The following is a 26,223-nucleotide window of genomic DNA, read 5'->3' as shown; positions in this document are numbered from 1 at the left end:
GTAACTGGAATCTATGGTGTGAGCCAGGCTGATGATGGCTGGTGGACTATTTGGATTCCAGCCCTGGAAGCCTCCATTTCCTCAGCTTTTAATGGCATGAACACTGAGAGAACAGACCCACCCGGGTCTGAGTTCTGGCTCTGTCCCTTACAGGTTCGTTATTACACCTCACTTACCTCTCTCTGGTCCTCCGTAAAATCAGAATAGAAATGGCCTCTCCCTCATAAAGTTGTGGGTATTGAAAGATGAATCTGCATAAACTGCTTAGAACAGTGCTCACAGTGGATAATAGAAGCCTTAGTTGTTTTTATCATCATCATCATCATGAGGGAGACCAGAAGGGTGAATAATGTGACCTTTAATGACCCTTCCAGAAAGAGGAGGTCGCACTAGAGAGAAGGAGATGAATGCAAAGCTGGTCATTTGCTTGAAAATAAGTCTGCAAGGTGGATGTTAAAATACTTGCTTTCCCGAACACAAGGGATGTTTTTTAAAGGCAGGGTGGCCTCAGAGTGTCTAGTACTGTGGGCAGACTGCAGATCCTGGGAGTAAAGGATATGGGGTCCCATGCAGCGCTCCCTCTTTGGGATTCCCTGGGTCTCAAGGCCTAACACGTTTTACCTGGTCCTCTCTGGCTCCTCACCAACGCATCTGGCATACAGCAGGCTGTCAGCCAACATGAGTTGACTGAGGACGGAAGGAAGAAACCGGCTGGGATTGACTTCCCTGGCGCATCCCCTGACTGTGAAGCGGGGCCCAGGAGCCTCTGGCCCCCAAGGACTTGGAGCGCCACGGGAGACGTCTGGAAGGTCGGGAATTACAAGCACAGCACAGGGCATCTACTTCACAGAGTTAGTATAGTCCCAAGAGCCCGCTACCAAGGCTGAGGCGTAGATATTGCCCAGTTGGTTAAGGAGGCGTGTGCTTGCTTTCAGGCAATTATTGGGTGAGCAGAATTGGGACCGGATACCGTGCCGGCACGGCCCGCCACCTTCACCCCCGCTTGAGGGTAAAGAGGAAGCTTTAGAATGTCTATTTGAAATGTAGGCACAGACTGAAACACAACTTCGTACTATTGGACATACAGCTCCCCCTTCCCACGCTGCTCCTAGATGATATTTCTCCAGGCTGCGTGGGACACTATCCTGGTCTTACCAATGAGAGCGAGGCGATTCCTGCAGGACCGGAGCCTCGCAGAGGGAAAAGCAAGGAGTCGCAGATGTGTTTGGTTTGTCACCGCCCCCTGAGCATCTCTGGGCAAGTCACTTAGCTCTCCAGACCTCGACTTTCTTGCTGTTTAATGTGGGGAGGGAACCGAACCTGGCTGACGCTCAGGGCAGCGGCAGAGAGCGGAACGCGCCGCCTGGGAACTTTGTCTCGAGCGCGAAGCCTAGACCCCCGAGTGCAGGGGCGGGAGCTCCCTCTGCGGGAGCGCGGCGGAGGCGGTCCTCCTTCCCCTCCACGTCACGGGGGCCGCTCGGCGCTCTCCAGTCCCCGGCCGAGGGAGAGCAACTGTCTAGCAGGGCGAGCCGCCGAGGTGGCGGCGGAGGACCAGGAGGAGGAGGAGGCGGGAGCCAGTCGCCGCCGCCGCCGCGGGACCCGGAGTCCGCAGCGCAGCTCGCGGCTCCGTCGCAGCGGCTCCTGCACCCGCGGGGACCCCGCGCTCGGGGCTCCCCCCGCTCCCTTTCGTAAGTCCACTTGGCCACGCAGTCCAGCAAGGAGCGCGCGGGGCCGGGGTGCGGGGCTCCTGGCCCAGCCGCGGATGGCCGGGACGCCCGGACCCCCTCCTCGCGACTTTCACTTTCCAGCGGGGGAAGACTTGGGCGCCGCGTCCCTTGCGAGGTGGGGGAGGGGGGAGGGAGGGAAGGACGGAGGGAGGCTGCCCGGGGCAGCCGCAGCGGGTTAGCGGGCTGAGCCTTGGCCTGGCTGCACGCCCTTTTTGACTTCGGGGCCCCGCCGGCGGCCGGACGCTGTAAAGTTGTCCGAGGTCCGCGGGCTGCCGGGCGACCAGCGCGTGTCAGCGTGAGGGTGTCCTGGGAGACGGAGCCACGGCGCCCGCATCCCGGGCTCTCGGGGCAGGGCGGGCGGGGAGGCCGGGAGCAGCGGGGCGAGGCCGGGAGCCCCGGGGCGCGTCCGCCCCAGGGTTTTCCTGGGACTCTCCCCGAGCGGTGAGAACGCGGCTCCCGGACGCGCCCTTTCCGGGGTCAGGGGTCCCGCTGTCTCGGTCTCCTGGCCACTTGGAGCCGCCCAGGTGAGGGGCGCAGAGGGGCGGGCTCCGCGAGGAACGTGCCGAGCCGGAATCGCGACGCCTGCTTCTCCGCAGCCCTGCACCCGCGGGGCCGGGCCACGCTGCCTGTGGGCGGCGGAGGCGAGTGTGCGGGAGCCGGACGCGTGGCGCGGGAACGGGCTGCTGGCGTGGCTTCTCCTTTAGGGCCAGGTGGGAGTGGGGTGTCTCTTAATAGTTTGGGGATCAGAAGCTGCGGAGCAGTCCCCCCGGCCGCGCCTTCCGCTGGGACGAGCTTCTGCGCTTTTTAAGGTCAAGTTTTCTGCCGCAGAGCTGGCCCGGATCGTCCCCCTGTGAGGTGGCGGCACCTCTTCCATCGAGCTGGGAGCCTCCGAGGATCCGAGCCACGAGGTCTGGGCTCTCGAGTCAGTTTACCATCTTAACTTAGGCTAGAAGTGCTAGTGGGTGGGTATTGTTTTGTAAATTTCAGAGCTTTCCTGCCTGGGGGAGGTTTTCCTTGTTTTAGCCGGGAACCGTGTATTTCCCTCTCTGGGTAAGGGAGAGTGGCCTTAGCCCTTAGGCACTTGTCTTTTCCTCTTCTCTTCCTTTAAACTGAAAAGCAGCAAACCAGAAGATTAAGGGAATTGGGGATGATATTAAATTAAGTGTCCATGTGATTTGGTAGACAGGAGTCACCCCTTCTGATCTTCCAGAAGCATGCCCTTATTATTAAACCACCTATCAGTCTAAGACAATCTAGAACCTAGCTGTCCGTTTTGATAGCTTTTGTTGATGGTGTCTTGAGGAAGTAAAATCTTTAAAAGTAAGTGGGTTGTTGCAGAGAGCAGTTCCTCTGCTGCACTTTCTAAGAATCAATTGTCTATGAGAAATGACCGATTAAGATGCTATTGAATCATATCTTATATCTTGTATTTGCAGAGAATCTATAGCCATAGAATCAGGTTGTGTGGCACTGAGTGAAAGGAGAGTTTCTTTGGGAGAGGAGGGTTGGTGAGAAGTGTTCCTTTGAGAAGCAGATTTACTAAATACTGCAATGTCTGCCCAGAGGGGTATAGGAGTGAATGGCGGAGTTGGGCAATAAGTCAAGTTGGCACTTGATGGCATCACATTAAGTACCCTTGGGATAGGCAGGCAGTAAATAGTTATCATCCTGACTTTGAATGAGCTCGGTCATGGGAGGGGGGGGCAGGTGGAGACTGTACGTGGCAGTGCCCAGTATCTGCTCCCTTCAGAATGACTGACAGCAGAGCCACCACTGTTGGGAGTATGACTTGGTGACCTGGGCCTTTGTAGGTTTGAATGCAGGAAGAAAGCAATAAGACAGATTGTATGATGTGAGGTTGAAAAGCCAATCCGTCCATCCAAATTTAGTGAGCACTTACTGTGTGCCAGGCCCGTACTAGGGTGCAGTGGGAGCACAGAGGTAGCTCACTGGTCTGGGGGGAGGCAGGAAGCCTTCTTGGGGAGATTTAAGGTGGACCCGAAGGATGAGTAGGAGCTGCATAAACTAAGCAGGCGGAGGCGAAAGGGCAAGTATTCTCACCCCGGGAAAGAGGGCACCCCAAGACCAGAGGAGGGCAGAGCAGGGAGAGTCCAAGGAAAGGAGAGGTCCAGTGTGACCTGAGGGGAGAATGGCGCCAGGCGAGGTCAGCAGGTGCCAGGGCTGCTTGATGCCAAGCCTTGGGGCCATTTTGTGGGCTTGATTCTCAAGACGGTTTCACACCTGAAAGTATCCTGATGAGTTTTAGATTCAAAACAAAACTGCAGGTGCTGTGTGGAGAATGGATTTGAGGAGCCCCTGAAGTAGGCACGGCTAGTTTGGGTGGGACGTATGAGGGGCCTGGAGGTCTCTCTGAGGCAGTGGCAGTGAGGATGACACAAGTGGGTAGATTCAGGATAGACTCTGGAGTGACTTGACTAGTTGACTGTAAGGTATGAGAGGGCAGGGGGACTCCCTCTAAGTTTGGACTTACAGCACTTGGGTAGGTGGGTGCTGCCATTCACAAAGGAATGTGGAGGAGGTGCAGCTTGGGGGAGGAAAGACACATTTGCTTTTGTTGAGTCTGAGCTGCTTTTGAGGCTCCTGAGCGAACATACTTAATAAGTGGCTGGAGAAAGCAGACCCTCCAAAGAAGCTGGGGGTCATCTGTATTGGGTGTTATTTTAAGGCTGGGGTAAATTGGGGGGGTGACCTGGAAAAGAGCCCCTATCTTTATGGGGAGAGGTGGGAGGAAAACCAGGGCAGCGGTGCTGAGTCTCAGCCCAAACCGTAGTGGGAGTGAGCACCTCGCGTGATGCCAGTGTGTGTGTGCTGGGGGGCTGAGGACTAACGGCGGCCACCGCACTTAACTCCCTGGAAGCAACTCCTCCAGTGAGAAGTGGGATGGAGGGATGGCTTTTTGAAGATGAGAGAGCCTCGTGCATATTTATATGTGAATGGGATGGAGCAAGTTAGGAGGAGAAGTGGAACACACAGGATATCTCTGGACCCACCCTTCCACTCGTGGAGTAGTAGGTAAAAAACGAGTATGATTGCGCTGCCTTTCTGATATCAAACTCATGTAACATAAACCATCACCATCTACTGAAACCATATTTTGAAGCCCAAATGACGGTGAAATTTGAAGTTTTACTTTGTAGATCGTGAAAATTTAATGATTAGGAGAAACATAGATGGAAATCATGAAACAGAGCTGCAGTGTAGCTAAGAGTGGCCCCTGGAGTGTGACTGCCGAGGGCCCCTGGCTCTGGCCCTGCCACTCCCTAGCTTATGACCTTGTGCAAGTTTCCTGTCCTTTTTCTGCCTTGGTTTCCTAGTCTCTGAAATGGCACCACATCTAAGGGGTACACGTTCTATGGTACCTTCCTGTGGGTGGTTGTGAGGATTGCCTGTGTGCACGATGTATGCACAAGGTAGGCATGTGTGCATCGTGTGTGCACAACATGTGTGTGTGCATCATTATGTATAGTGTGTGCCTGTGTGCATTGTACCTGGCACATAATGATGCTCAGTAAGCCTTAGTGCTGGTGGTTTTATGATGATGATGTCATTTCCATCATTTCCAGATGCAGAATCTGAGACTCAGAATTTTGAAAACCTGTCCAAGGCCTTAGAGCCAAATAGTGGCAAAGTTAAGGCCAGGATCCCGTTTGCCTGACTCACAGACAGGGTCACCTCCCACTTAGCATGTCAACAAGTGTCAGGTGCTGGATGCTGCATAACATTAACTGTAGTAAAAGGATCCAGTCACTGCTTGTCAGAGTACAAGAAGCGAAACAGATAATATCAATGTCAAGGCTTACAGCGTTTTCCCAAGCAATTTAGAGATGTATGTTTTATATTAATTTGCATTGCTTTGCATGTCATTTTATATGCATTTCCATATGCTGGTAATTTTCCTAGTGGGATCTAAAGGCTGAAGCTTCACGTATATAAGATCAAATTAAATTAATCAGGAATTGAATGTAGCTGCTTCAAAATCTAATGGGCCCCTGGGCACAGTGTGCTCAGGTGGGCTTTGGGGGAAAGGATTGGGTCGACATTTACTATTTTAGAAGATGTGGGAAATCAGATACCATTTGATAAAAGCAGGTCACATCTTAATATGTAATGAAGCTTGGTTTGCTGAACACAATAGAAAAATACAGGAAAAGTGGAAGAAGACCAGAGGGAAACTACCTATTATATAAAATGCCAGAAACGGAAGCAGAAGCAGAAGTCTGCTTTATGAAGCTGAACTAATAAGAAACACTAAGGGTCAGAAAGTAAAGGTGGAACTTCTGCTAAACAATATGAAATTTTAAAAAGAGCATAATCTTAAATACGAATGTGTGGTGTTTTAGAACCAATAAATTCTCCCTAATTTGGACTTACTGGGAAATAAGCCATTGTATCTTAGTAAAATCTTAGAAATATATGTATATTACAAAACAAAAACAATGATTTTGTTACTTAGAACAGTGATTCTCAAAGTGTGGTCCCTGGACCAGCTGCATGTCACCTGGGAACTTGTTAGAAATGCAAATTCTGCGACCATCAGACCTGCTGAAACAGAACCTCTGGGGATGGGGCCCAGCAGCCCACGATTTAATATTTGGAGCCAGCTTTCATTCCTGTTGAGTTTTCACCTCTTTCGTCTTAAACTTCCATTTCCATCCTGTGGTCACTCACTTCTCACTGTGCTGCTTACCTTCTGTGAGACAGTATCCTAGTAGAGGGTAGTACCCAGACACAGACCCATCCGGTCCTCTGTCCCACAGTCTACGCTGATGGAAGATGCTCTCTAAGATCCCTTTAGGCTCTCACGTTCTGCAACTCTGTGGTTCTCACGCTGTCCAGGACCACACTGGTTTGGTTTCTGGTTTGGTTTTTCTGCCTTTTAAAAATCTTTTGGGGCTTCCCTGGTGGCGCAGTGGTTGAGAGTCCGCCTGCCGATTCAGGGAACACGGGTTCGTGCCCCGGTCCAGGAAGATCCCACATGCTGCGGAGTGGCTGGGCCCGTGAGCCATGGCCGCTGAGCCTGCGCGTCCAGAGCCTGTGCTCCGCAACGGGAGAGGCGCAACAGTGAGAGGCCCGCGTACCGCAAAAAAAAAAAAAATCTTTTGGCAGTCTCATACCAAACGAACTGGGACTCCTCCCAAGCAGGGTCAGCCAGAACACTGGACTGTTCTCTCCAGATGCTCCTGTTAAATCACATTTCTCCATCTGGTGTGACGCAGTTAATTTCTTGGACCTAAGTGTTAGCCTTTGTATTTATCTCTGTTAAATTTCGTCTTACTAGATCCAAGTCTGTCCAGATCTATTTGAGTCCCATTTCTGTCCTTTTTCACGTAAACCTTTGAGTCCTCTGCCAATGTGTCTGCTGATGTCCTGGCCTGAGGAATTTAATAATATGAGCTTCTTTGTCAGAGGCCTTCGTCACAGTTAATGAGGCTTAAAAGCTTGGCATCTTTTGCAGACCTTGTGGGGCTAAAATCAGAAGAATAATTATCATCAGTCCCATCGTTGTTTGCATTTAAATTACTGCTGTTCTGATGTGCCCCTCGCACGGTTTCCCCGTGTGGCACCGTGTTCTCTAACTCCATCCTCAGTGCCCGTCACAGAACAACCTCCATAGCATGTCGGCAGGAGCAGTTGGACTGTGACGATTGCTTCTCTCTGTTATGTTTAATACCATCAGCTTGGGGTTTTTTTCGTAGGTGACACAGAGGTAAGTTTCATCTTATTTATGGTCAGATTAAGATGAATTCAGAAATTTCCAAATAATAGGAAGCAAAAATTGTGCCTTGTCGTTCCTCTCTGCCTCACAGCCCTTCCCAGCCAGGCTCTAGAACTCAAGAATTTTGTGCTCAAGTCCATATTTCACCAAGAGATTCGGGTTATTTAATGTTTTTTTTTTAATGTAAAATTGTGCTCATACGTGATTCTTAAAGGAGTACACTTAGATAATATAATCACACCAAAAAAAAGTTTAAAAAGTCAAAAAGCAAAACAATTTTATGGCAAGAATGCTCTTGAGCCATGATTGCTAGGGCATGAAAAAGTGCCTGGAATCCTGCACTTTTCCGTCATTCATGATCCTTATCCAATCCTACCCAAGCCCTCTCCCTCCTCCCTTACCCTGGTTTGAAAGACCAGGGTTAAACCAAACTGCAAAAAATCCCAATAAAATCCAAGCCGGGCTTTCCTGGTGGCACAGTGGTTGAGAGTCCGCCTGCCGATGCAGGGGGCACGGGTTCGTGCCCCGGTGCGGGAGGATCCCACATGCCACGGAGCGGCTGGGCCCGTGAGCCATGGCTGCTGAGCCTGCGCGTCCGGAGCCTGTGCTCCGCAAAGGGAGAGGCCACACAGTGAGAGGCCCGCGTACCGCAAAAAAAAAAAAAAAAAAAAAAAAAAAAAAAGTCCAAGCCTACTTTTCTCCTCCAGCATGCTACCAAACCGCTTTTGATGTGACATTCTCCCTTACCATGACAAGCAAAAACAAAAAAGTGCCGGGTGATAAGGGCACTTATTTTTGTAATTTATAAAATTTGTAATTTCTAGTAAATCTCCATGAACACTCTGTATTTCTGACTCTTTGATTGCTTTTCCTTCTCCCCCACCCCCTCTGTTTTTCTAATCTAGTTCAGGGGAGAATAGACGAGGTTGTCCCTTTGAAGGAGGGCTTCCTGGCTATGCTCAGACTCAGACAGTCAGCCTATCTGCTCTTGGATAGGTTGGACTTGTTTCCAAAGGCTCTGCAAAGCTTGGTATTTCTCCTGGTCATCTACCAGACGGCAGCAGAGGGCGAGCATGTGCCCCCAGGATCAGGAAGAACGAGGCCTAGCATAGCTCCTGTGCTTGCCAAGGTTGCTTTTCTCTTCCTTCTTCTCTGCATCACTGTGGCGTAGCTGGACTATTTGCACTGTGGCAGCCTTTCCCCACCTGCCCACATTCCGCCTGGGGGCAACAAGGGGGTCTCTCTCTGCCAGCCATCATCTTTTCCGGGTTCTCCCTTACTTCAGCCTTTATAGCCACCACCCTGCCCTACTCTCAGGCAGGTGGAGACAGAAAGATGTTGTATCAGATGGGTCGGGAGAGAGGAGCGGAGTGACACACAAGGTAGGCACCTTAATTAAGTTGCGAAGACTAGATCGTGGGACAATACTACTAGGGGGAAATGGAGATTGTGGAGCTGGCGGAACGGATGTGGAGCCAGAGGAGAGATGCTCAGGAAGGAGGAACATGAAAGGAACACGACGGCAAGAGAATCCCTAAAGAATAGAAACTTTTCCAAATGCTAACTAGTGACTTACCGTTTTGGGGAAGTTATCTCTAGATGATAAAATTCAAACTGAACTGTGCACTTAAAAATGGTTAAAATTTTAACCATGGATCCATCCATGTCCGTCTACCTCTCTGTCCATCCAACCACCCATCTTTCCATCTATCCAACCACTCACCCACCCATGATCTCTCTAACATTTATGGAATGGCTTTTCGAGGATAGACTAAGGAACAGAGACTTTTTAACACTACTGATTTTGTTTAAATGGTTAAAATGGTAAATTTTATATTATGTATATTTTACCACCATAAAATAATGGAATATTTTTATGATCATCAACTAATTCCTAAGTATGGAACAACAAAAGAAAAGTTATTTTTATAACAGAAGTGAACGGGGTAACACTTTGAAAGTATAGATTATAGAGAGAAGACAGCAATGACACGAGACTTCAAAAGATGTTTAAAACCATGCTACTAAAAACGTGTCTCCTGAATCCTCATATAAGGCAGGGACTTTCAAAGGCTTTTAGTCCTGCCCACTCCCTGTTGTCCCTATGATTCTCTCTTTAAAAGACAACAACTTTATTTTGGAAAAATGTCAAACCTATGGAAAAGTTGTAAAAATATTACAGTGAGCACCTGTCTGATTCCCTCTTGACCATGAGAATGTGGAAGGTTTTCATGTGGCCTCTGCATCATCCTGCCCGATGCAGACCCCCTGCTGCTGCCTCTGGAGGTGGTCTCTGGATGCAGGCGTGGGGCTGGCACGTGGCAGACAAAGCGCAGTCCATGTTTGCAGAGTAGCCCCTGGTCTGTGTTATCCTGTGCTCCTCCCTGGCTGTTGCCTGTTTAAATGCTCTTGACCCCTTACCATCAATGCACCCCAAGTGCCCGCTGGCTTTTCCTGCCGAAATATACCCAGAGCATGAGCTGAGTTAGTCGTCACCACATCCATGTGAGTGAGCGCCCCTGGCCCTCTTTCACAGATGGGGCGGCAGAGGGCTAACTAGATTAGTGACAGCTTGTTAGTGTAGTCAGAACTTAATTCAGAAACCTTGGCCTTAAATTCCAAACCATTATGCTGTATACAAAGGTAAAGCAGGAGGGTGAGATGGAGGGAGCCGAGGGGGTGGCAGGAAGGAGAGGAGGGAAGAACTGCGCCACACAGTTCACCCTACATGGTAGTGATATCTTTCTCTTGATGTATAACAAGTTTGTAACCAAGCAAGTTCTCAAGAAGGCAGCCAACCTGCAAGGTGACCTTCAGAGATTATATGGGGCTCCTGGCCAAAACCAAGAGGAGGTGTGCCGTAAGCTGAGTGGTGCTTACCTGAGGCCTGGTTAGCAGGCTGCTCTGTTCATGCCAATATCAGAGTTAAATTGGTAACTCTTGGAGTTTGCTTTTCTTCAGAGGTTTATCTAAAGCCACCATCTGCCTCTAAATCCAGACAGATGAGAATTTCAGCATCATGTGAGACACATTTGCACTTGACAATATACAGGATTATACTATTGTTCAAGTAGACACTTTAACCTGGTTTAAGCTTTATTTTGTGTGTGTGTGTGTGTGTGTGTGTGTGAGAGAGAGAGAGAGAGAGAGAGAGAGAAGCATTGCCATCTTCATACTGTCATCTTTCAAAGTCCATGTTTACAAAATTGCTTACACATATAAAGGCTTCTTCTCACGTAATAAGAATGCAGAGTGGGCATTTGCTGCCGGTGGTTCAGTGCTTTGAGGATTTTGGGGCTGAGGTTGCTAATATTCTCCTGGTCTGTTCTTCATGGTCCCAAGGTGGCTGCTACAATGTGAGCCATCATGTTGGAGTTCCAGGCAGAAAAGTGGATGAAGGGAAGAAAAAATGGCACACTTTCCACCGTGAATCAGGTTTTTTGTTTTTTTGCAGTACGCGGGCCTCTCACTATTGCGGCCTCTCCCGTTGCGGAGCACAGGCTCTGGACGCGCAGGCTTAGCAGCCATGGCTCACGGGCCCAGCCGCTCTGCGGCATGTGGGATCTTCCCGGACCGGGGCATGAACCCGTGTCCCCTGCATCGGCAGGCGGACTCTCAACCATTGCGCCACCAGGGAAGCCCGAATCAGGTTCTTTTGAAGAACTTTCCTAGATACCCCACATTGTATTTCCTTGACTGCTCCTCTACAATGGAGTCTGGGGAGGAAGCCTTTTAGAGGGGTATGTTACTGCCGCCAGCAATATAGAGATTCTCTTAGTAAAGAAGATAGGGAGGATGGATGTTCGGAGGCATTTGCCATCTCTACTAGAGCCATACATACAATCCTTACCTACTAGATCTGTTTCTGAATTTCATCCCACTGAACTCTGTCTATTCTGGCCACACTGTTTCAATGATTGTAACATTATAATACATTTGGAGATCTGAAGAGTCTTTTACTTTTGTATTCTGTACAGTTGGCATATAAATTTGCTGAGATGTTTAGTTTTTAACTAAATAATTTAAAAAATTTTTTATTATATTAGCCGAAAATAAAACCTACATGTTGAGACCTGTTATCTTAATTAAAACCATTACTAGAGGGACTTCCCTGGTGGCATAGTGGTTGAGAATCCACCTGCCAATGCAGGGGACACAGGTTCGTGCCCTGGGCCGGGAAGATCCCACATGCTGCAGAGCAACTAAGCCCGTGTGCCACAACTACTGAGCCTGCACTCCAGAGCCCCCAAGCCACAACTTCTGAGCCCGTGTGCTGCAACTACTGAAGCCCGCACGCCTAGAGCCCGTGCTCCAAAGCCCGCACACGGCAACGAAGAGTAGCCCCTGCTCACAGCAACTAGAGAAGTGTGCAGCAATGAAGACCCAACACAGCCAAAAATAAAATAAATAAATTTATTTTTAAAAAAGAAAAAACATTACTAGAGAATATAACAAAAAAGAAACAGATTCACAGATATAAAGAACAGACTGTGGGTTACCAGTGGAGAGAGGGAAGGGGGAGAAGCAAGATATGGGTAGAGGATTAAGAGGTACAAACTGCTATGTATAAAATAAATAAGTTAACATGGATATATAGTACAATACAGAGAATATAGCCAATATTTTATAATAGCTATAAATGGAGTATAACCTTTAAAAATTGTGAATCACTATGTTGTACACCTGAAACTTATGTTGGAAATCAACAATGCCTCAATAAAAGTATGAATAATAATAAAAACCATTACTAGAACGTCTCCTTGTAGGAGATGCCAGCTGGTTTTACACGAAACCTCTGCTTTTGAAATCCCTATTTTGGCAGAACCTTTAACTTAAGTTCCTGGGTCTTAACTTTATTGTGTCTCTGTGCACACAAACTCTTGGGACAATACCTCCATTTTAAACCAAGCAATACAGATCTTGACTCAATGGTAACATCATGACAGGGATGCCAGTCTAGAATTTTTTAGTGGAAGGGCAGAAGCATATTGAAACCTCCGGCTCAGCTCCCCACCACAGTGGCAGAACACAGAAGGTAAACAAAGGAGCCTTTCTGATGATTTAAAACTGAGTGTATCTAGTCCATTCATGGAGCGTGTGGCCTGGCTTTAAGCCATTTTTGCTGTTTGTACCCTTGATTCACCTCTGTGGGTCCCTGTGCTCCCTCTGATGTAGTTACAGCATTGGAAATTCTACTTTAAATGCAGGTGTAGAAATCAGTTACTGTGTCTCTTCAGTTGCTGCATAACCTTTGAGGAATTAATTTCGGCAGTGTAAAATAGAGAGTTAGCCATATAATACCAAAGAAGTGCTTCCAGAAATTTCTGGGGTGGGGTGAGATGGGGTGAAATCATATCATGTAGACCTTGGGCAGAGGAAGTTCTTTTTTCTTTATGGTGCACTAAACGTGATTGTTTTTTTAAAGGAGTTAAATGTTTTTCAATGCAGTTTTTCCTCTTTATAGAAAAAGAAGCCAAAATAAAGCCACACTTTTAAGTTAGAACATAAAACATAAACTATATATTGGTTCTGTATTGGGCTAGCTAAGTGTGGAAGGCAGAGAAGAGAACTGGAGAAAGGAATGTCACCTCTCTGTTTATAAAGCTTGGAAGATAACGATTGAATACATCAAGGAGCACCTTTTTTGTAACCTTTTTATATCTACAAAGAAGGAAACTGATTTAAGCTGTCGCCATCAGAGCTGAAATTTGAGGGCATAGGTATTTTTGAACCAACCTCACCGCCCCCCCACCAGCATTTTTGTTTTTGTTTTTATGGAAAAACAATGTTTTGCAACATAATGAGGGTCATAAATTGTTACAAAATAAAAAACTTTTCATTCAGTAGGATCATTTCTGGTCCTTTTGACTTCCTACTAAAGACTTCTTAGCCATATAGTTTGCCCAGCAGGATACACAATCAGCTTTTGAGGTTTGCCCTGTGGACCAGATGCAACAAAGCCCAGAATCGTTGGCTGTCTCCTAATTGGTGTGAGTATAAAAAGCTGGCTGAATTTGGCACTTTTTTTCTCTACTGCTGCAAGCCCAGATTTGCGATGACCTTGAGGGACCACCGTGGGTAAATACATCCTAATGTGGGTTGCTCGTTTTCCACGTGACTTTAAATGACCCTATAAATCTCCCCCAGACCAGAGAGGCTCCAGCCAAGTTACTATTTGGAAGAATTATAATCTAAAGAGGTGGTTGATAGACTGATATTACCGTCCGGGATTTTTATTCAGACCTCTGTTCTCAAATCTTGCAGGTTAGATAGACCTTCGTTTAAGGAAAGCGGTGACCATAGTCTTTGTACTTGTAAACAGAAGCCTGCTGCCTGTAGAGGAAGCTATCAGTTGTGACATGGTCCACAGGGACCTCAACCAGAGCCCCTTTGGAAGAGGGGCATCTTATTTCTCTGAGTGAGACAGTTTTAACTGGACATACGATCTGAGAAACTGAGCCGTTGGAGGCCCTGTTTGAGGGTATGTTTTGTGTACTCGCATCGCTGCAGATTCCTCACGACCACTTTCTTACATGGTCCCTGGGGATGGCTTTGCCTGACAGGGATGCTAGAACAAGTCATTGCAGTTTTGTACTTTCTAGAGAATTGCCCCCGAAGATAATGAACTCGGGAAAAGTTTACAGCTTCTGCAATGCATAAAGTTACAGAAACAGTTTAACTGGTTGTAAGTGCACAGAACTAGTTCCATTTGCTCTTCTTGGATGTCTTTTTTTTTTTTAATTTTATTTATTTATTTATTTATTTATGGCTGTGTTGGCTCTTCGTTTCTGTGCGAGGCTTTCTCCAGTTGCGGCAAGTGGGGGCCACTCCTCATCGCGGTGTGCGGGCCTCTCACTATCGCGGCCTCTCTTGTTGCGGAGCACAGGCTCCAGATGCGCAGGCTCAGTAATTATGGCTCACGGGGCTAGTTGCTCCACGGTATGTGGGATCTTCCCAGACCAGGGCTCGAACCCGTGTCCCCTGCATTGGCAGGCAGATTCTCAACCACTGCGCCACCAGGGAAGCCCTTGGATGTCTTTTAAAGGAATTCTTTGGCTCTCGATCTTCCAAAAAATATTGAGCAGACTGGGGAAAAAATTCTAAAGTTTAACTAGAGTAACCATCTTCCTACCTTTCAAAATCAAAGATAGGTGTATGTACATCTTCGGGAACAATATACTTCAGGCTTTAACAAAAAAGAATGTTGTCAGGAAGTGAAAAACATAATAATTAGAATGTCAGAATGAAGAGAACAATGAATGTACTATTTTAGAAATACAATGAATGCAATATTTAGAAAACTGGGAAAAAGTCAATATGTTGGTTTCCCAAAAAATCATTCATCTTGTAAAGGTCCTAGTACCTGACTTCTGCATACCACAGTTTTCCTTCCATAGCTATTTCACATGCATTGTATCATAAGACTTTCATAACAGCATTGTGGGATAGCAAAACTTATCCCCTTCAACATTTGGAAAGTAAAGACTTACCCAACATTAAATGACTTGCCAGGGACACTTGAGGCATTTTTGGTGGCGGAGCCCACATAGAACGTGGGTCTTCTGATTTTGTTCTGCTGAGCAACCACCCTGTGCCAGGTAGGTATGTACATGGGGCAGGGAGTAGAGCGTAAATGAGGCCTGTCCCAGAGATCGAAATAAACAAGTAAACAAAGTAACTGCTGCTGTGATGAGTGCTGAGAAGAAAACAAAGAGTGTGACAGTGAGGAAAGAGATTCGAGAAGGGTGATCAGAGACTATCAGAGGAAAGGATATTTCTCCTGTGACTTGAGGGATATGGAAGGGCCAGTCAGGCCAGGATTCAGGGAAAAATGATCTCAACATGAGAAGAGCAAGTGCAAAGGTCCTGAGGCAGGAAAGAGACTGTGGTGTTCTAGGAACTTGTAGAAAGGCTGGTATTGCTTAGAGCTTAATGAGCAAGAAAAAAGCAGAATAACATGAAGTTGGAGAGAATTCAGTGCAAACTGTGGAAGCAGACCCTCACCCTCTCACCTCAAGCCCCCGGGCTCCAGCACTACTAGGACTGTTATTGCATTTGAAGCAGAAAGTCGGGGGGGATCCAAAATAAGAGGATACGATAACCTACTTTATTTATGATGCTGGGTATTTTAATTTTTTTGTTTTTAAAGAAAAAAAGCACTTTTTTTTTTCTCGGCCATGTATGAAGTGTGAGTGTTACTGTCAACCCCCTGAGAAACTAGCCAATAAGCATTGTGCAGAACCTCCACGCAAGGATGTCAAAAAAAAAAAAGATGAAGTTGGAGAGGAAGGCAGGGGCAGGAACAGGCTGGGCCTCTGTCCATGGAAAGGATTTCTGATTTTACTGTAAGTGCAATGAAACCCAAGTGAAGGTGGTCTAAGTGTAAGGAGTGGGGTAGGGAGGGGGAGTGATGTGATTAATGGGTTTAAAAGATCCTTTTGGCTACAGTACAGAGAGTGGGTTAGAGCAGCGGTCCCCAACCGTTTTGGCACCAGGGACTGGTTTCGTGGAAGACAATTTTTCCATGGACCAGGGTGGCGGGGTGGGGGAAGGCTCAGGCAGTAATGCGAGCGACAGGGAGCGGCCGATGAAGCTTCACTCGCTGTCCCGTCGCCCACCTCCTGCTGTGCGGCCCGTGGACTGGGGGTTGGGGACCCCTGGGTTAGAGGGAAGCAAGGGAGGCTAGTGAGGAAGTTACTTCATATACAGGCAAGAGTTGATGCTGGCTTGGGTTACAGTGGAAAGGGATGGGTGGATTCCCCCTACATTTTGGATGCAGAACCAACAGGGTTTTTCTACTGCCAAGAGATTGGAATGGCAACCTCGCATTATGGTTAATAGCGTAGGCTCTGAAATCGGGCCACAGTTGAAAATCCTGGCTCCTCCACATACTAGCTACTAATCCTCTGTGACTCAGTTTCCTAATCTGAAAAATGGAGACAGTGATAGTACCTCCCTCACAGGTTTATTGAATGGAATTCATAAGATAATGTAAATGGTACTGGCGCTCAGCATAGACCATTAGAGAGCAACAGGTCTGTGTCCTCTGACGCTGGCAGCATGAAGATTTTTGTTGACTTTGGCCAGAACAGCCTCAGCTGAGGGGGCAGTGGAGCCAAGCTGGACTGAGTACCACCTGAGCGGGCCTGGGTAGGGGGAGTAGAGGTCCCCTCCTCTCCACTCCCTTAAGGGGGAGCAGCTGGATATACAAACATGTATGTAATGGGGGAACGTGTTCCCGGCATCCCAAGAGTAAAACAGGGTCTAATGATGGGTAGGTCTCTGCTTCCTCATTTAGAGAAGGAGGAATTTGGACTCAATCACCATGGAAGTTCTTGTCAGCTTTAGGATTTTCCTTCTAAGCTTCTTCAAGAATTATGGGATAATTAATTCAGCTTTGGTGGGGAAGGCCCAGAAAAGTCAATTCTATTCTTTCAATTGTTTTTCTCCTATAGAAAATTATGTTGACCTCAGAAATCGTTTACTTTCTAACAGTTCACAGACCCAGTTTAGAAGAGGACTCATTCACAGTATATTGTGAAATGAAAGAAACAGCTAAGACAGTGCCTAAGGAGTGAGGCTTCTTGTTAAAAAGCAAGCCGGGGGTGGGGGAGATCAATTGGGAGACTGGGATTGACATATACACACTACTATATAAAATAGATAACTGATAAGAACCTACTGTATAGCACAGGGAACTCTACTCAATACTCTATGGGAATAGAATCTAAGAAAGAGTGGATATGTGTATATGTATAACTGATTCACTTTGCCGTACACCTGAAACTAACACAACATTGTTAATCAGCTATATTCCAATAAAAATTAATTTAAAAAAGAAACCTAAAAAAACTTTTTTTAATTTAAAAAAAATTTTTTGTTTTTACCGAAGAAAAAAAAAGGAAGGCAAAACAGGCCTGTTTATTTATAACAGTCTGGATGGACATACTGCCACCGAATGCTATGGCCAGGTGGCAGATTCCTGGTGAGCTTTGTTTTCTTTTTTAGACTATTTTGACTTCCTGATTTAAGAAAAGAAAGAAGAAAGTTTACTTTTACAAACAGAGAATGGAAAACCTTTTTTTTTCCTTTTTGAAACTATAACCTCTTATTATTTGAGGACGTTCGTCCTCAATTTATATTGTATGGTATTAATGACCCAGGGACACCATTCTTACTGTTTAGCTGCACACAGTCCGATGATTATTTGCCTTTTGCAATCTTCCCTCTAGAACAATGAAGATGTAAGGTCATCAGAGCAAGAAACCTGCCTTTCTGCTCCTTTGCTGACTTCAGGTGCTATGGGGGCATTGAGGAAGTGCATCTCAGCTGAGTCATCCTCCCACGAATGGTCTTACTCCAAAACTTTCCTTGGGTTTGGTGATGAGCATGTCACCAAGGGGAGAATCAATGGCTTTATTGAAATCAGAGAGGTGCAGTAGGAGGACCTTGGCTTATTCAACTAGATCAGGATTTTTTTTTTTTTGAGTGAGTGAGCTCATCTCTATATTAGTGTTCTTAAGTGATTTCTCTTTGTAAGACCTTAGAAAGAAACAAAATTCTGACATTTCCAAATCAATAAACTCTTCAAAGCCTGTTTTTTACACTGACATACAATGATACAAACTTTAAGAATTTACAGGTGGCCCATAGAGGAAATATTCACCACGTAGAGAGAGATTGCACCCAGGCAGTTTTCTAAAGCAATTAGTAATTCTCAGCCCAATCTGTGTCACTGGTCACAACAAGAACAAGTGAATCAGTGAATAGTCAGCGACAGGATACAAGCGTAACTGATGGCAGAATTTCTTAGGAGGAGCTCGCTTTCTTTTCCTTTAGTGGATTTCACTGGCTGGGAGATTGACTGATCTCCTTCACTGGCATGTGGATTGGCACCAGCCTCTGATTGCAGGAACAGAACGTGTTCATCAGCCAGCATTCCTCCAGGCTGATTCTCTGTCTAGATAAGCCCTTAAACTGGGTGGAAGTTCTGAGGACTTCAAACGTGGTTTGATGTTCACTTCTGTTCCAACTTTAGGACAGCTAGATAAGACACAGTAATGAGAAATTTTAATCAAGGACTAAAACTTGTGGAAAATAAGGAGTATTTTTAGATTTATATTCCAAGAGACAGCATTGCCTAGAGGGTTCGTCCTTGGAGAAAGACTCTCTGGGTTCAAGTTCCAACTAAAGCACTTTCTAGTTCTGTATAACCTTGGGCAATTTCTTTATCTCCATGTGCCTCAGTTTCCTGTCTTGTAAAAGAGGGAGGCAGTACCTACCTCATTGGTCTGTGGAGGGAACTGAGTTATTACATACGGAGTACCTAGAACGATGCCCCGAGTAACAACTCTTTATTGAGTGATTCTACATTGAGAATAATGATATTACTAAATTAATAACGAGCATTACATGGATGCATTCAAGCATTGGTCCTAAAGTATTAAAGTCATACCTGCATTAACCAGGCAGTCAGGATCTGGACTGTGCCAACGCACTTTGCATGCATTACCTCACTTAACTTCAAAGGCCCTTTGAGGTAGTTACTATTATTAACGTCTTTTTACTGATGGGGACACAGAGATGGGGAGAGGTTGAGGGGCTTGTCCAGCGTCCAGTGCAGGGGCCTCCCGCAAGCTGAAGCCCGGCTGTGCCGCCAGGACCACGTGTGGCTGCCGCTTCTCCAGCTCAGCCCAGAGCAAGGTCTTATTTGCTCCCAGCCGCTTTATCCTTCCTTCTGCCCTTTCCACCTCCTCCTTTGGTCAGAAAAGTGAAGGTCATTTCCTTCACATTGCCCAAAATTGTTTAGTGGATTCTTTTCTTAAAAACAAACAAAACAAAACACACACCAGCACGTCCTGTGTACTACACTGGAAAAATCCCAAGATTTGGAGTCAGGCAAGCTGGGTGCCGGGAAAGAAAAGACCTGTAATGTGCCCTGAAGACCCCTGCGGGCAACTCCTTTCACCCAGGCTCCAGAGCCCTCACAGTCCCAGCGGGGGCACTTCTAATCCCCAAGTTGAGACCAGAAAACCAGTCTTAGTTTGATCGGTCTTAAAGCCACTGCTTCTCCAGGGATCCATGTCCGAATCTGGGGCATCCTGAAGCCCTTACACTACTTTCTCTTCTCCTCCCGGTGCCCCACCCCCCACACACACATACACACCTGTGTGAGCGCCTGGGAAGACGTGCAGGTGTGCAGGGAGGGAGCAGGACGGGCACGGGGGCGGGGGGGGGGGGCAGAGGCCACCTCATCTGCAACATGCACGGTGGGCCCCGCAGTCTTGGTGCCTAAGCTAAACCACGTGCCTTCCTCCAGGAAGGCTAAACCACAACCCTTCCTCCAGTTCGTTGGTGATTTACCATTCGCCCTCTTGCCCTGGGTTAGGAGTCACGTACCTCAGTGACAGCCGTGGGTTTTCAATTGCTGGCGAATTGCTGACGAACGAGAGTTCGTTGAAAAGCTGTTAATGGCTGGGGCCATTTAGCCCTGAACGCAATTATAGCCACTCAGCTGGGGTGTACCTTGGTGCGCCTGCTGTTTCCTTTAAGACTGTAAACAATGCCTGGGAGGGTAGAGGAAAAGAAGATGGTTTGGGGAAAATGCTGCATTCCGCATCCCTGTTGGGGTTTTATTGAATTATCCAAATAGACCTCATTTGATGTAGCGATCAACACTTGCTGCCATTTCCTTCTCGATTCTGCATCGTCACTAGGCACTCGCGCCCATGTGGGGATAACTCCCTAAGCAGGTCAGCTTCCTCGTCTGCTTGGGTGGGTGGGAGGGAAATACCCCTTCTGCCAGGGGTGGGGCATCATTCATAATGTAAGACTACCTCGTGGCAGCAAAACGCCTGCCTGCTCTCTGCCCATGAGCTTTTAAGGGGGAAAGAGTGGGTGGGGTGTTTGTAGAAGGTGACCTCGCTGCCCTGGTTTCCGCTTTAGAAAAGACGTGGCCGCGTAATTGCCAGTCTTAGCCCAGCCAGCTCCAGTCAGACCTGGGTCACGCCTCTGGAAATCATCCCCATCCCTCCACCCCTGGCCCCTGGTAGAAGAATACCCCAAGTAACAACTTTTTTTTTTTTTTTAAGATTTTTTCGATGTGGACCTTTTTAAAAGTCTTTATTGAATGTGTTACAATATTGCTTCTGTTTTATGCTGTGGCTTTTTGGCCGTGAGGAATGTGGGGTCTTAGCTTCCCGACCAGGGATCCTAGGGATTGAACCCGCACCCCCTGTATTGGAAGGCGAAGTCTTAACCACTGGACCACCAGGGGAGTTCCAACAACTCTTTATTGAGTGACTCTGCATTAATAATAATGATATTATTAAATTAACAAAGAACATTACATAGAAGCATGCAGGCATTCATTCTACAACACTGTATGTATGTCAACATCGTCTGTGCTGGGAGGGGCTGTGGGTATCATGCAGAGGTTGTGTCCTGAGAAAAGCTAAGGTTGAGAACTGTGATCTCTAACCTCCTGCACCCGCGCTTCCCTGCCCCTCCTGAGAAGGCTTGGAGCACACACTTCCCGACTCCAACTAGTGCGTGGACAGTCTGAGTTGAGCAAGGGGGCCATGGCTGCCTGCCCAGAGAGGGAGGGTCGCAGGGCACCGGGGAAGGAGAGGCGGCAGGCACGCTGTGAGGAGTCCTGGGAGAGCTAGCTCTGGGCCCTGTGTCTGAGCTTTGCCAGCCAGGGACAAGAATTAATTCTAAAGGTAGAAAGAGGAGGGAATTGGGACAGCCCAGAGGCCTTGCTTTCTGACTTTCTTCCCACGCCAGATATCTTTAAGCGGAAGAGCTCGTCTGTCTCCAGGACAGCCTTTAACATCAGGGCAAACAAGCAGCCCTCCCTATTCTGCCCTGTCCTAAGTCCAAGTGAAGCCCCTTCACCTACTCACCATGCCAGAATTGGTGCTTTGACTGAAAGCATTCCTTTCCCCAAGTTAGCAGGAACAAGGGGTGGAGGTGCAAGCCTTTTGCTGAGAATGAGCTTTTATCATATCCTGAAAGGGGCCCAGTCTGGGGAGATGTCATCAGGTTATCCGCAGGCACTGAAACCTTTGCCCTTTTATGTAAGTGTGATGCTGGTCAGCAAAGATGTTGTCTGGACCTGGTAATGGAGAAGGAGAAGAAGCGATGAATTTGAGGCGTATTTGTGAGATGATCCTGTGGGTGTACAGGAAATGGAAGAGTCGGGTGGCTTTCGAGTTTCGAACTTGGGTCATTGAGTGGATAAACTGAGACAGAAAACACAGGAGAGGTGAAGGTGTCCTGTTTGGCTGTGGACTCATTGATGTTGAGTGCCCGTGGGCTATCTAGTGGAGATGTCTATCAAGCAATTGGATGTTCACGTCAGAAGCTTGGGCAAGACGTAGGTCCTGAAGATAAAGGTGTTGGCAATGTATATACATGGAAGGTATACATGGAAATCCCGAAAGCAAGGAAGAGTGTTTGTGAGAAGAGCAGTAAGCTAAGAATAGGACCCCGGAGAAACCCACAGAGGAGAGACTGAGGTGTGGTGGGGAGGACCCAGATTCTACGGAACAGTTCAGCGTTGATAAATAAGGTATGGGTCTTTAAAGGAGGGTAATTCAAGTGAGGGTGAATGAGAGTATGGCATTCCTAGGAGAGCTTTTTCAATCAATCTGTATAAAAGAAAACTACAAAGTAAATCAGGTTCAAATGCCTTGCTACCTCTTCTAAGGAAATTGGGTACAATGATTATGTCCTCGTTTAAGATTTATTGAGATGTGTAGGGAAATTGTATGTGGGCTCCTCAGACCTCCCCAGTTCTCAGTAACTGAACCTCCTGGAAGCAGGTCTAGGAGCTTGGTCAGCCCTCCTGTCCTCGAGCCTCTGGGTAATACTCCCTGGATTTCCCCATTTCCTGCTGCTTCCCAAATAAGCACATGTAATGCCCTTCTGTTGGGTAGCCCATTTTTATCTGTTAAAGTAATATAATCATTTTCAACATCCTAATAGTCCAAAAGGCTATTCAGTGATAAGTAAATCCCCCTCCTTCCCAGGCTCCAGATCCTTAGTCCTTCTGGAAGTATTGGCCTGTGGGCCAGATCCAGCCAGCTGTCTGTTTTCGTAAATAAAGTTTTATTGGAGCCCAGCCACACCCAGTCATTTGCACACAGTCTATGGCTGCTTTCCCACTACAGCAGCAGAGGTGAGTAGTTGTGACAGAGAAAGAAAAAGTTTGGCAACGTGTGCTCTTTGTGTCTAGGCTTCTGGGTGTATATAGTCTTTTTGAACACATATGTGAGCTCGCTCTACACTGTTTGTTATTTCCGTTTCACAGTCTACAGTGGGGACTGTTCCACAGGGATATGTGCAGATTCTTCTCAGGCTTTTTCACCCGGTGTGGGTGCAATTAATCAATGCCCCGTAGGGCATTTTAGTGCTTTTCAGTCTTTAGCCTTAACTTCAGGGAAGCTTCTCATTACACACCTTCTTTGCGCACACATGAGCTCTTCTGGATGGGTTCGTAAAACTGACAGATTCTGCCAAACTGACCCCTGGCCCCCACCTTCTCTCAATGCGTCAGGTTCTTTTCATCTTAAGGGCTAAATTTCTAATCCCTGTGAGGAAATGGGGCCTAACAAAATAAATAAGTGAAATGTGCAAGTTTACCAAATTTGTATAATCTATATAAAATTTTAGTGTCTAATACTTACTATAGCTCCTTTGGGGGTCTGCCCACTGCTCTTATTTCTGAAGGTGGGTGTCTTAGTCCACGCAGGCAGCTATGATAAGATACCACAGACTGGGAGGCTTATCGACAACAGAAATGTATTTCTCACCGTTCTAGTGGCTGGGAAGTCCAAGATCAAGGCTCCAGCAGTTGCTGTGCCTGACGAAAGCTTGCTTCCCAGTTCATAGACAACAAGCTTCGCACCGTGTCCTCACATGGCGGAAGGGGCAAGGGAGCTTCCTGGGGTCTCTTTTGTAAGGGCACCAATCCTATTTATGCGGACTTCACCCTCATGACCTAAAAATTTCCCCAAAAGCCCACCTCCGAATACAATCACATTGGCAATTAAGTTTCAACTTAAACTTTGGGGCGGGGGATGCAAACATTCAGTTTATAGCAGTGATTTACTGGGCTTTCCCCATTTGACATCAGATCTAGATCTCATCAGGATCTGAAGGTAGAATCAAGATGGATATTCCTGTTAGCCTCAGGTGGGTCATTTGCATTTCTAATGACCTCTTGACAACATCCAATTCTCTAGGCCTCTGCCCAAACCAGAGCAATCCCTCCCCAAATATGCTAAGCACAAATACAGTCAATTAAGATACTTAGTACCTATATTTTAGGAGTTAACATTATTTTTCATTCTATTTGGTAACCAACATCTCTCAAAATTAGGTATAGTTAACACAGACTACGACAAAATACAACCATTGTACCTATTTCCATTTCCTTGTTTCTGGATTCTTTTAAGGACAAGAATCTTGTTTTAATCATCTTTGGGCCCAGCATTCTGCCTGGTGTGTGGTAGGCACCCAGTGGATGTTGGTTGAACTGAACTAATTTTCTCTTCCTATTTCAACGGAAGTATTCCTTTGTTCTCTTACAGAATGAAGACATTCAAATGTTGTTTTAAATACCACCTAAAGCAGAAAGTTTTCATCCTGTTTCTAACCCTATGGCTGTTCTCCTTGTTGAAGCTTCTAAACGTGAAACGCCTCCTCTTCCCTGAAAGAGGCATTTACTTGGTTGAGTACTCGCTAAGTACCTCGCCTTTTGTAAAGAACAGATACACCCATGTTAAGAATGAAATCGGGTATGAGATTAACTGTTCAGGTGTCTATGAACAGGAGCCTTTGGAAATCGGCAAGAGTCTGGAAATAAGAAGAAGAACCATCATCGACTTGGATGATGATGATGTTGTGGCAATGACCAGTGATTGTGACATTTATCAGGCCCTACGGAGCTACCACGAAAAGCTTGTTTCAAGGGAGGAGAAAAGCTTCCCAATAGCCTATTCTTTGGTTGTTCACAAAGATGCAATTATGGTTGAAAGGCTAATCCATGCTATATACAACCAGCACAATATTTACTGCATCCATTATGACCGTAAATCATCTGATACCTTCAAAGTTGCCATGAACAATTTAGCTAAGTGCTTCTCTAATATTTTCATTGCTTCCAAATTAGAGGTTGTGCAATATGCGCACATTTCCAGACTCCAGGCTGATTTAAATTGCTTGTCAGACCTTCTGAAGTCTTCAGTTCAGTGGAAATATGTTATCAACCTGTGTGGGCAGGATTTTCCTTTGAAATCAAACTTCGAATTAGTGTCAGAGTTGAAGAAACTCAATGGATCAAATATGTTAGAGACAGTGAAACCCCCTAACACTAAGATGGAAAGATTCACTTATCACCATGAACTCAGACAGGTGCCTTATGAATATGTGAAACTACCAGTGAGGACAAACGTCTCCAAGGAAGCCCCCCCTCATGACATCGAGATATTTGTTGGCAGTGCTTATTTTGTTGTAAGTCGAGCATTTGTTAAATATGTTCTCAACAGCTCCCTCGTTAAAGACTTTTTTGCCTGGTCTAAAGATACATACTCGCCCGATGAGCACTTTTGGGCTACCTTAATTCGGGTACCAGGAATCCCCGGGGAGATTCCTAGGACAGCCCAGGATGTGTCTGACCTACAGAGTAAGACCCGCCTGGTCAAATGGAACTATCTAGAAGGCCTTTTCTATCCCAGTTGTACTGGCTCTCACCTCCGAAGTGTGTGTATCTATGGAGCCGCAGAACTAAGGTGGCTTATGAAAGATGGACATTGGTTTGCTAATAAATTTGATTCTAAGGTGGACCCTGTCTTGATTCAATGCTTGGCGGAAAAGCTTGAAGAACAGCAGAGAGAGTGGATCACTTTATCTTCAGAAAAGTTATTTATGGCTAAAACAGCCACAACCACATTAGGATAAAGTCATGATGGAAATAAGGTTAATATGGAATTGCATGCTGTACCATGGCCAGTACCATTTGCGTTTAACCTTCTCATAGTCTGAAAGGTGTCTACAGTTCCACACACAAGGGAAAGTGACCTGGCCTTTAGTGACAATTAGTCTGTGGTTGGTTGGGTGTTTTTATGTATGTTTTTGCTTGTAATCTCACTGAGCTAAATGGGAGATTTTCAACAGTCAGTAATACGATATCTATTGAGTTCCTGCTATATGCCAGGCACTTTTTTTAGAAACATGTAGGAATTGCATCCAAGTTGTGATGAGTTATACAGTGCCCTCAAGGAGCTGTGGCTTACCCCAATCACACAGCAACCTTAATATCTTAAGTTGTCCACCTAACAGGGTCCCACTGAAGAAGCTGTGGAGTGTGCGGTAATTATATAACCATAATAACCACCAGTTTCAGAGCAGTGTTGACGTACAGTGACCAACATTCCACTTGCCTCTTAATTCAGCTCCCTAGACTTTTCTTAACCATTAGAATATTAGAAGGAGAGACTCTACTACCTCAGAAGAACTAAAAGAATTGTCCAATTTCCTGCTTGCCAAAAGCATAACTTACCTTATGGTACCTCGCTTATTCAATTCAGGGTTGGGTGACTCTGTTGGGGGGGCATTTCCAGTGTATGGATGTTAGGGAGGGGGTGAAGTTAAGTCGGAGGATTGGGACGGGTGGTGCCTGAGGAGGAACAAAGGGATTTGGGTGACTTTTCCATCATGTTACGCAATGGTGTCATGAATGACCTCCTTTGTAAT

The 26,223-nt window shown here is 46.6% G+C and overlaps 1 protein-coding gene across 1 annotated transcript; it reads left to right on the top strand.

The window, feature by feature from the left end:
* The first annotated feature begins 1,357 nt into the window (after window positions 1-1,357).
* Window positions 1,358-26,076, top strand: GCNT4 (glucosaminyl (N-acetyl) transferase 4). The gene is made up of 2 exons (XM_079917441.1): window positions 1,358-1,688; window positions 24,060-26,076. Exon 2 carries the CDS (start codon window positions 24,061-24,063, stop codon window positions 25,426-25,428), a length of 1,368 nt encoding a protein of 455 aa, XP_079773567.1. The 5' UTR covers window positions 1,358-1,688; window position 24,060; the 3' UTR covers window positions 25,429-26,076.
* Window positions 26,077-26,223: the final 147 nt, after the last annotated feature.

The sequence above is a fragment of the Stenella coeruleoalba genome, assembly GCF_951394435.1.
Source record: "Stenella coeruleoalba genome assembly, chromosome: 3".
Lineage (NCBI taxonomy): Eukaryota > Metazoa > Chordata > Mammalia > Artiodactyla > Delphinidae > Stenella > Stenella coeruleoalba.
The sequence above is the reverse complement of the archived record's forward strand: the minus strand, read 5'-3'. Positions and strand labels throughout refer to the sequence as shown.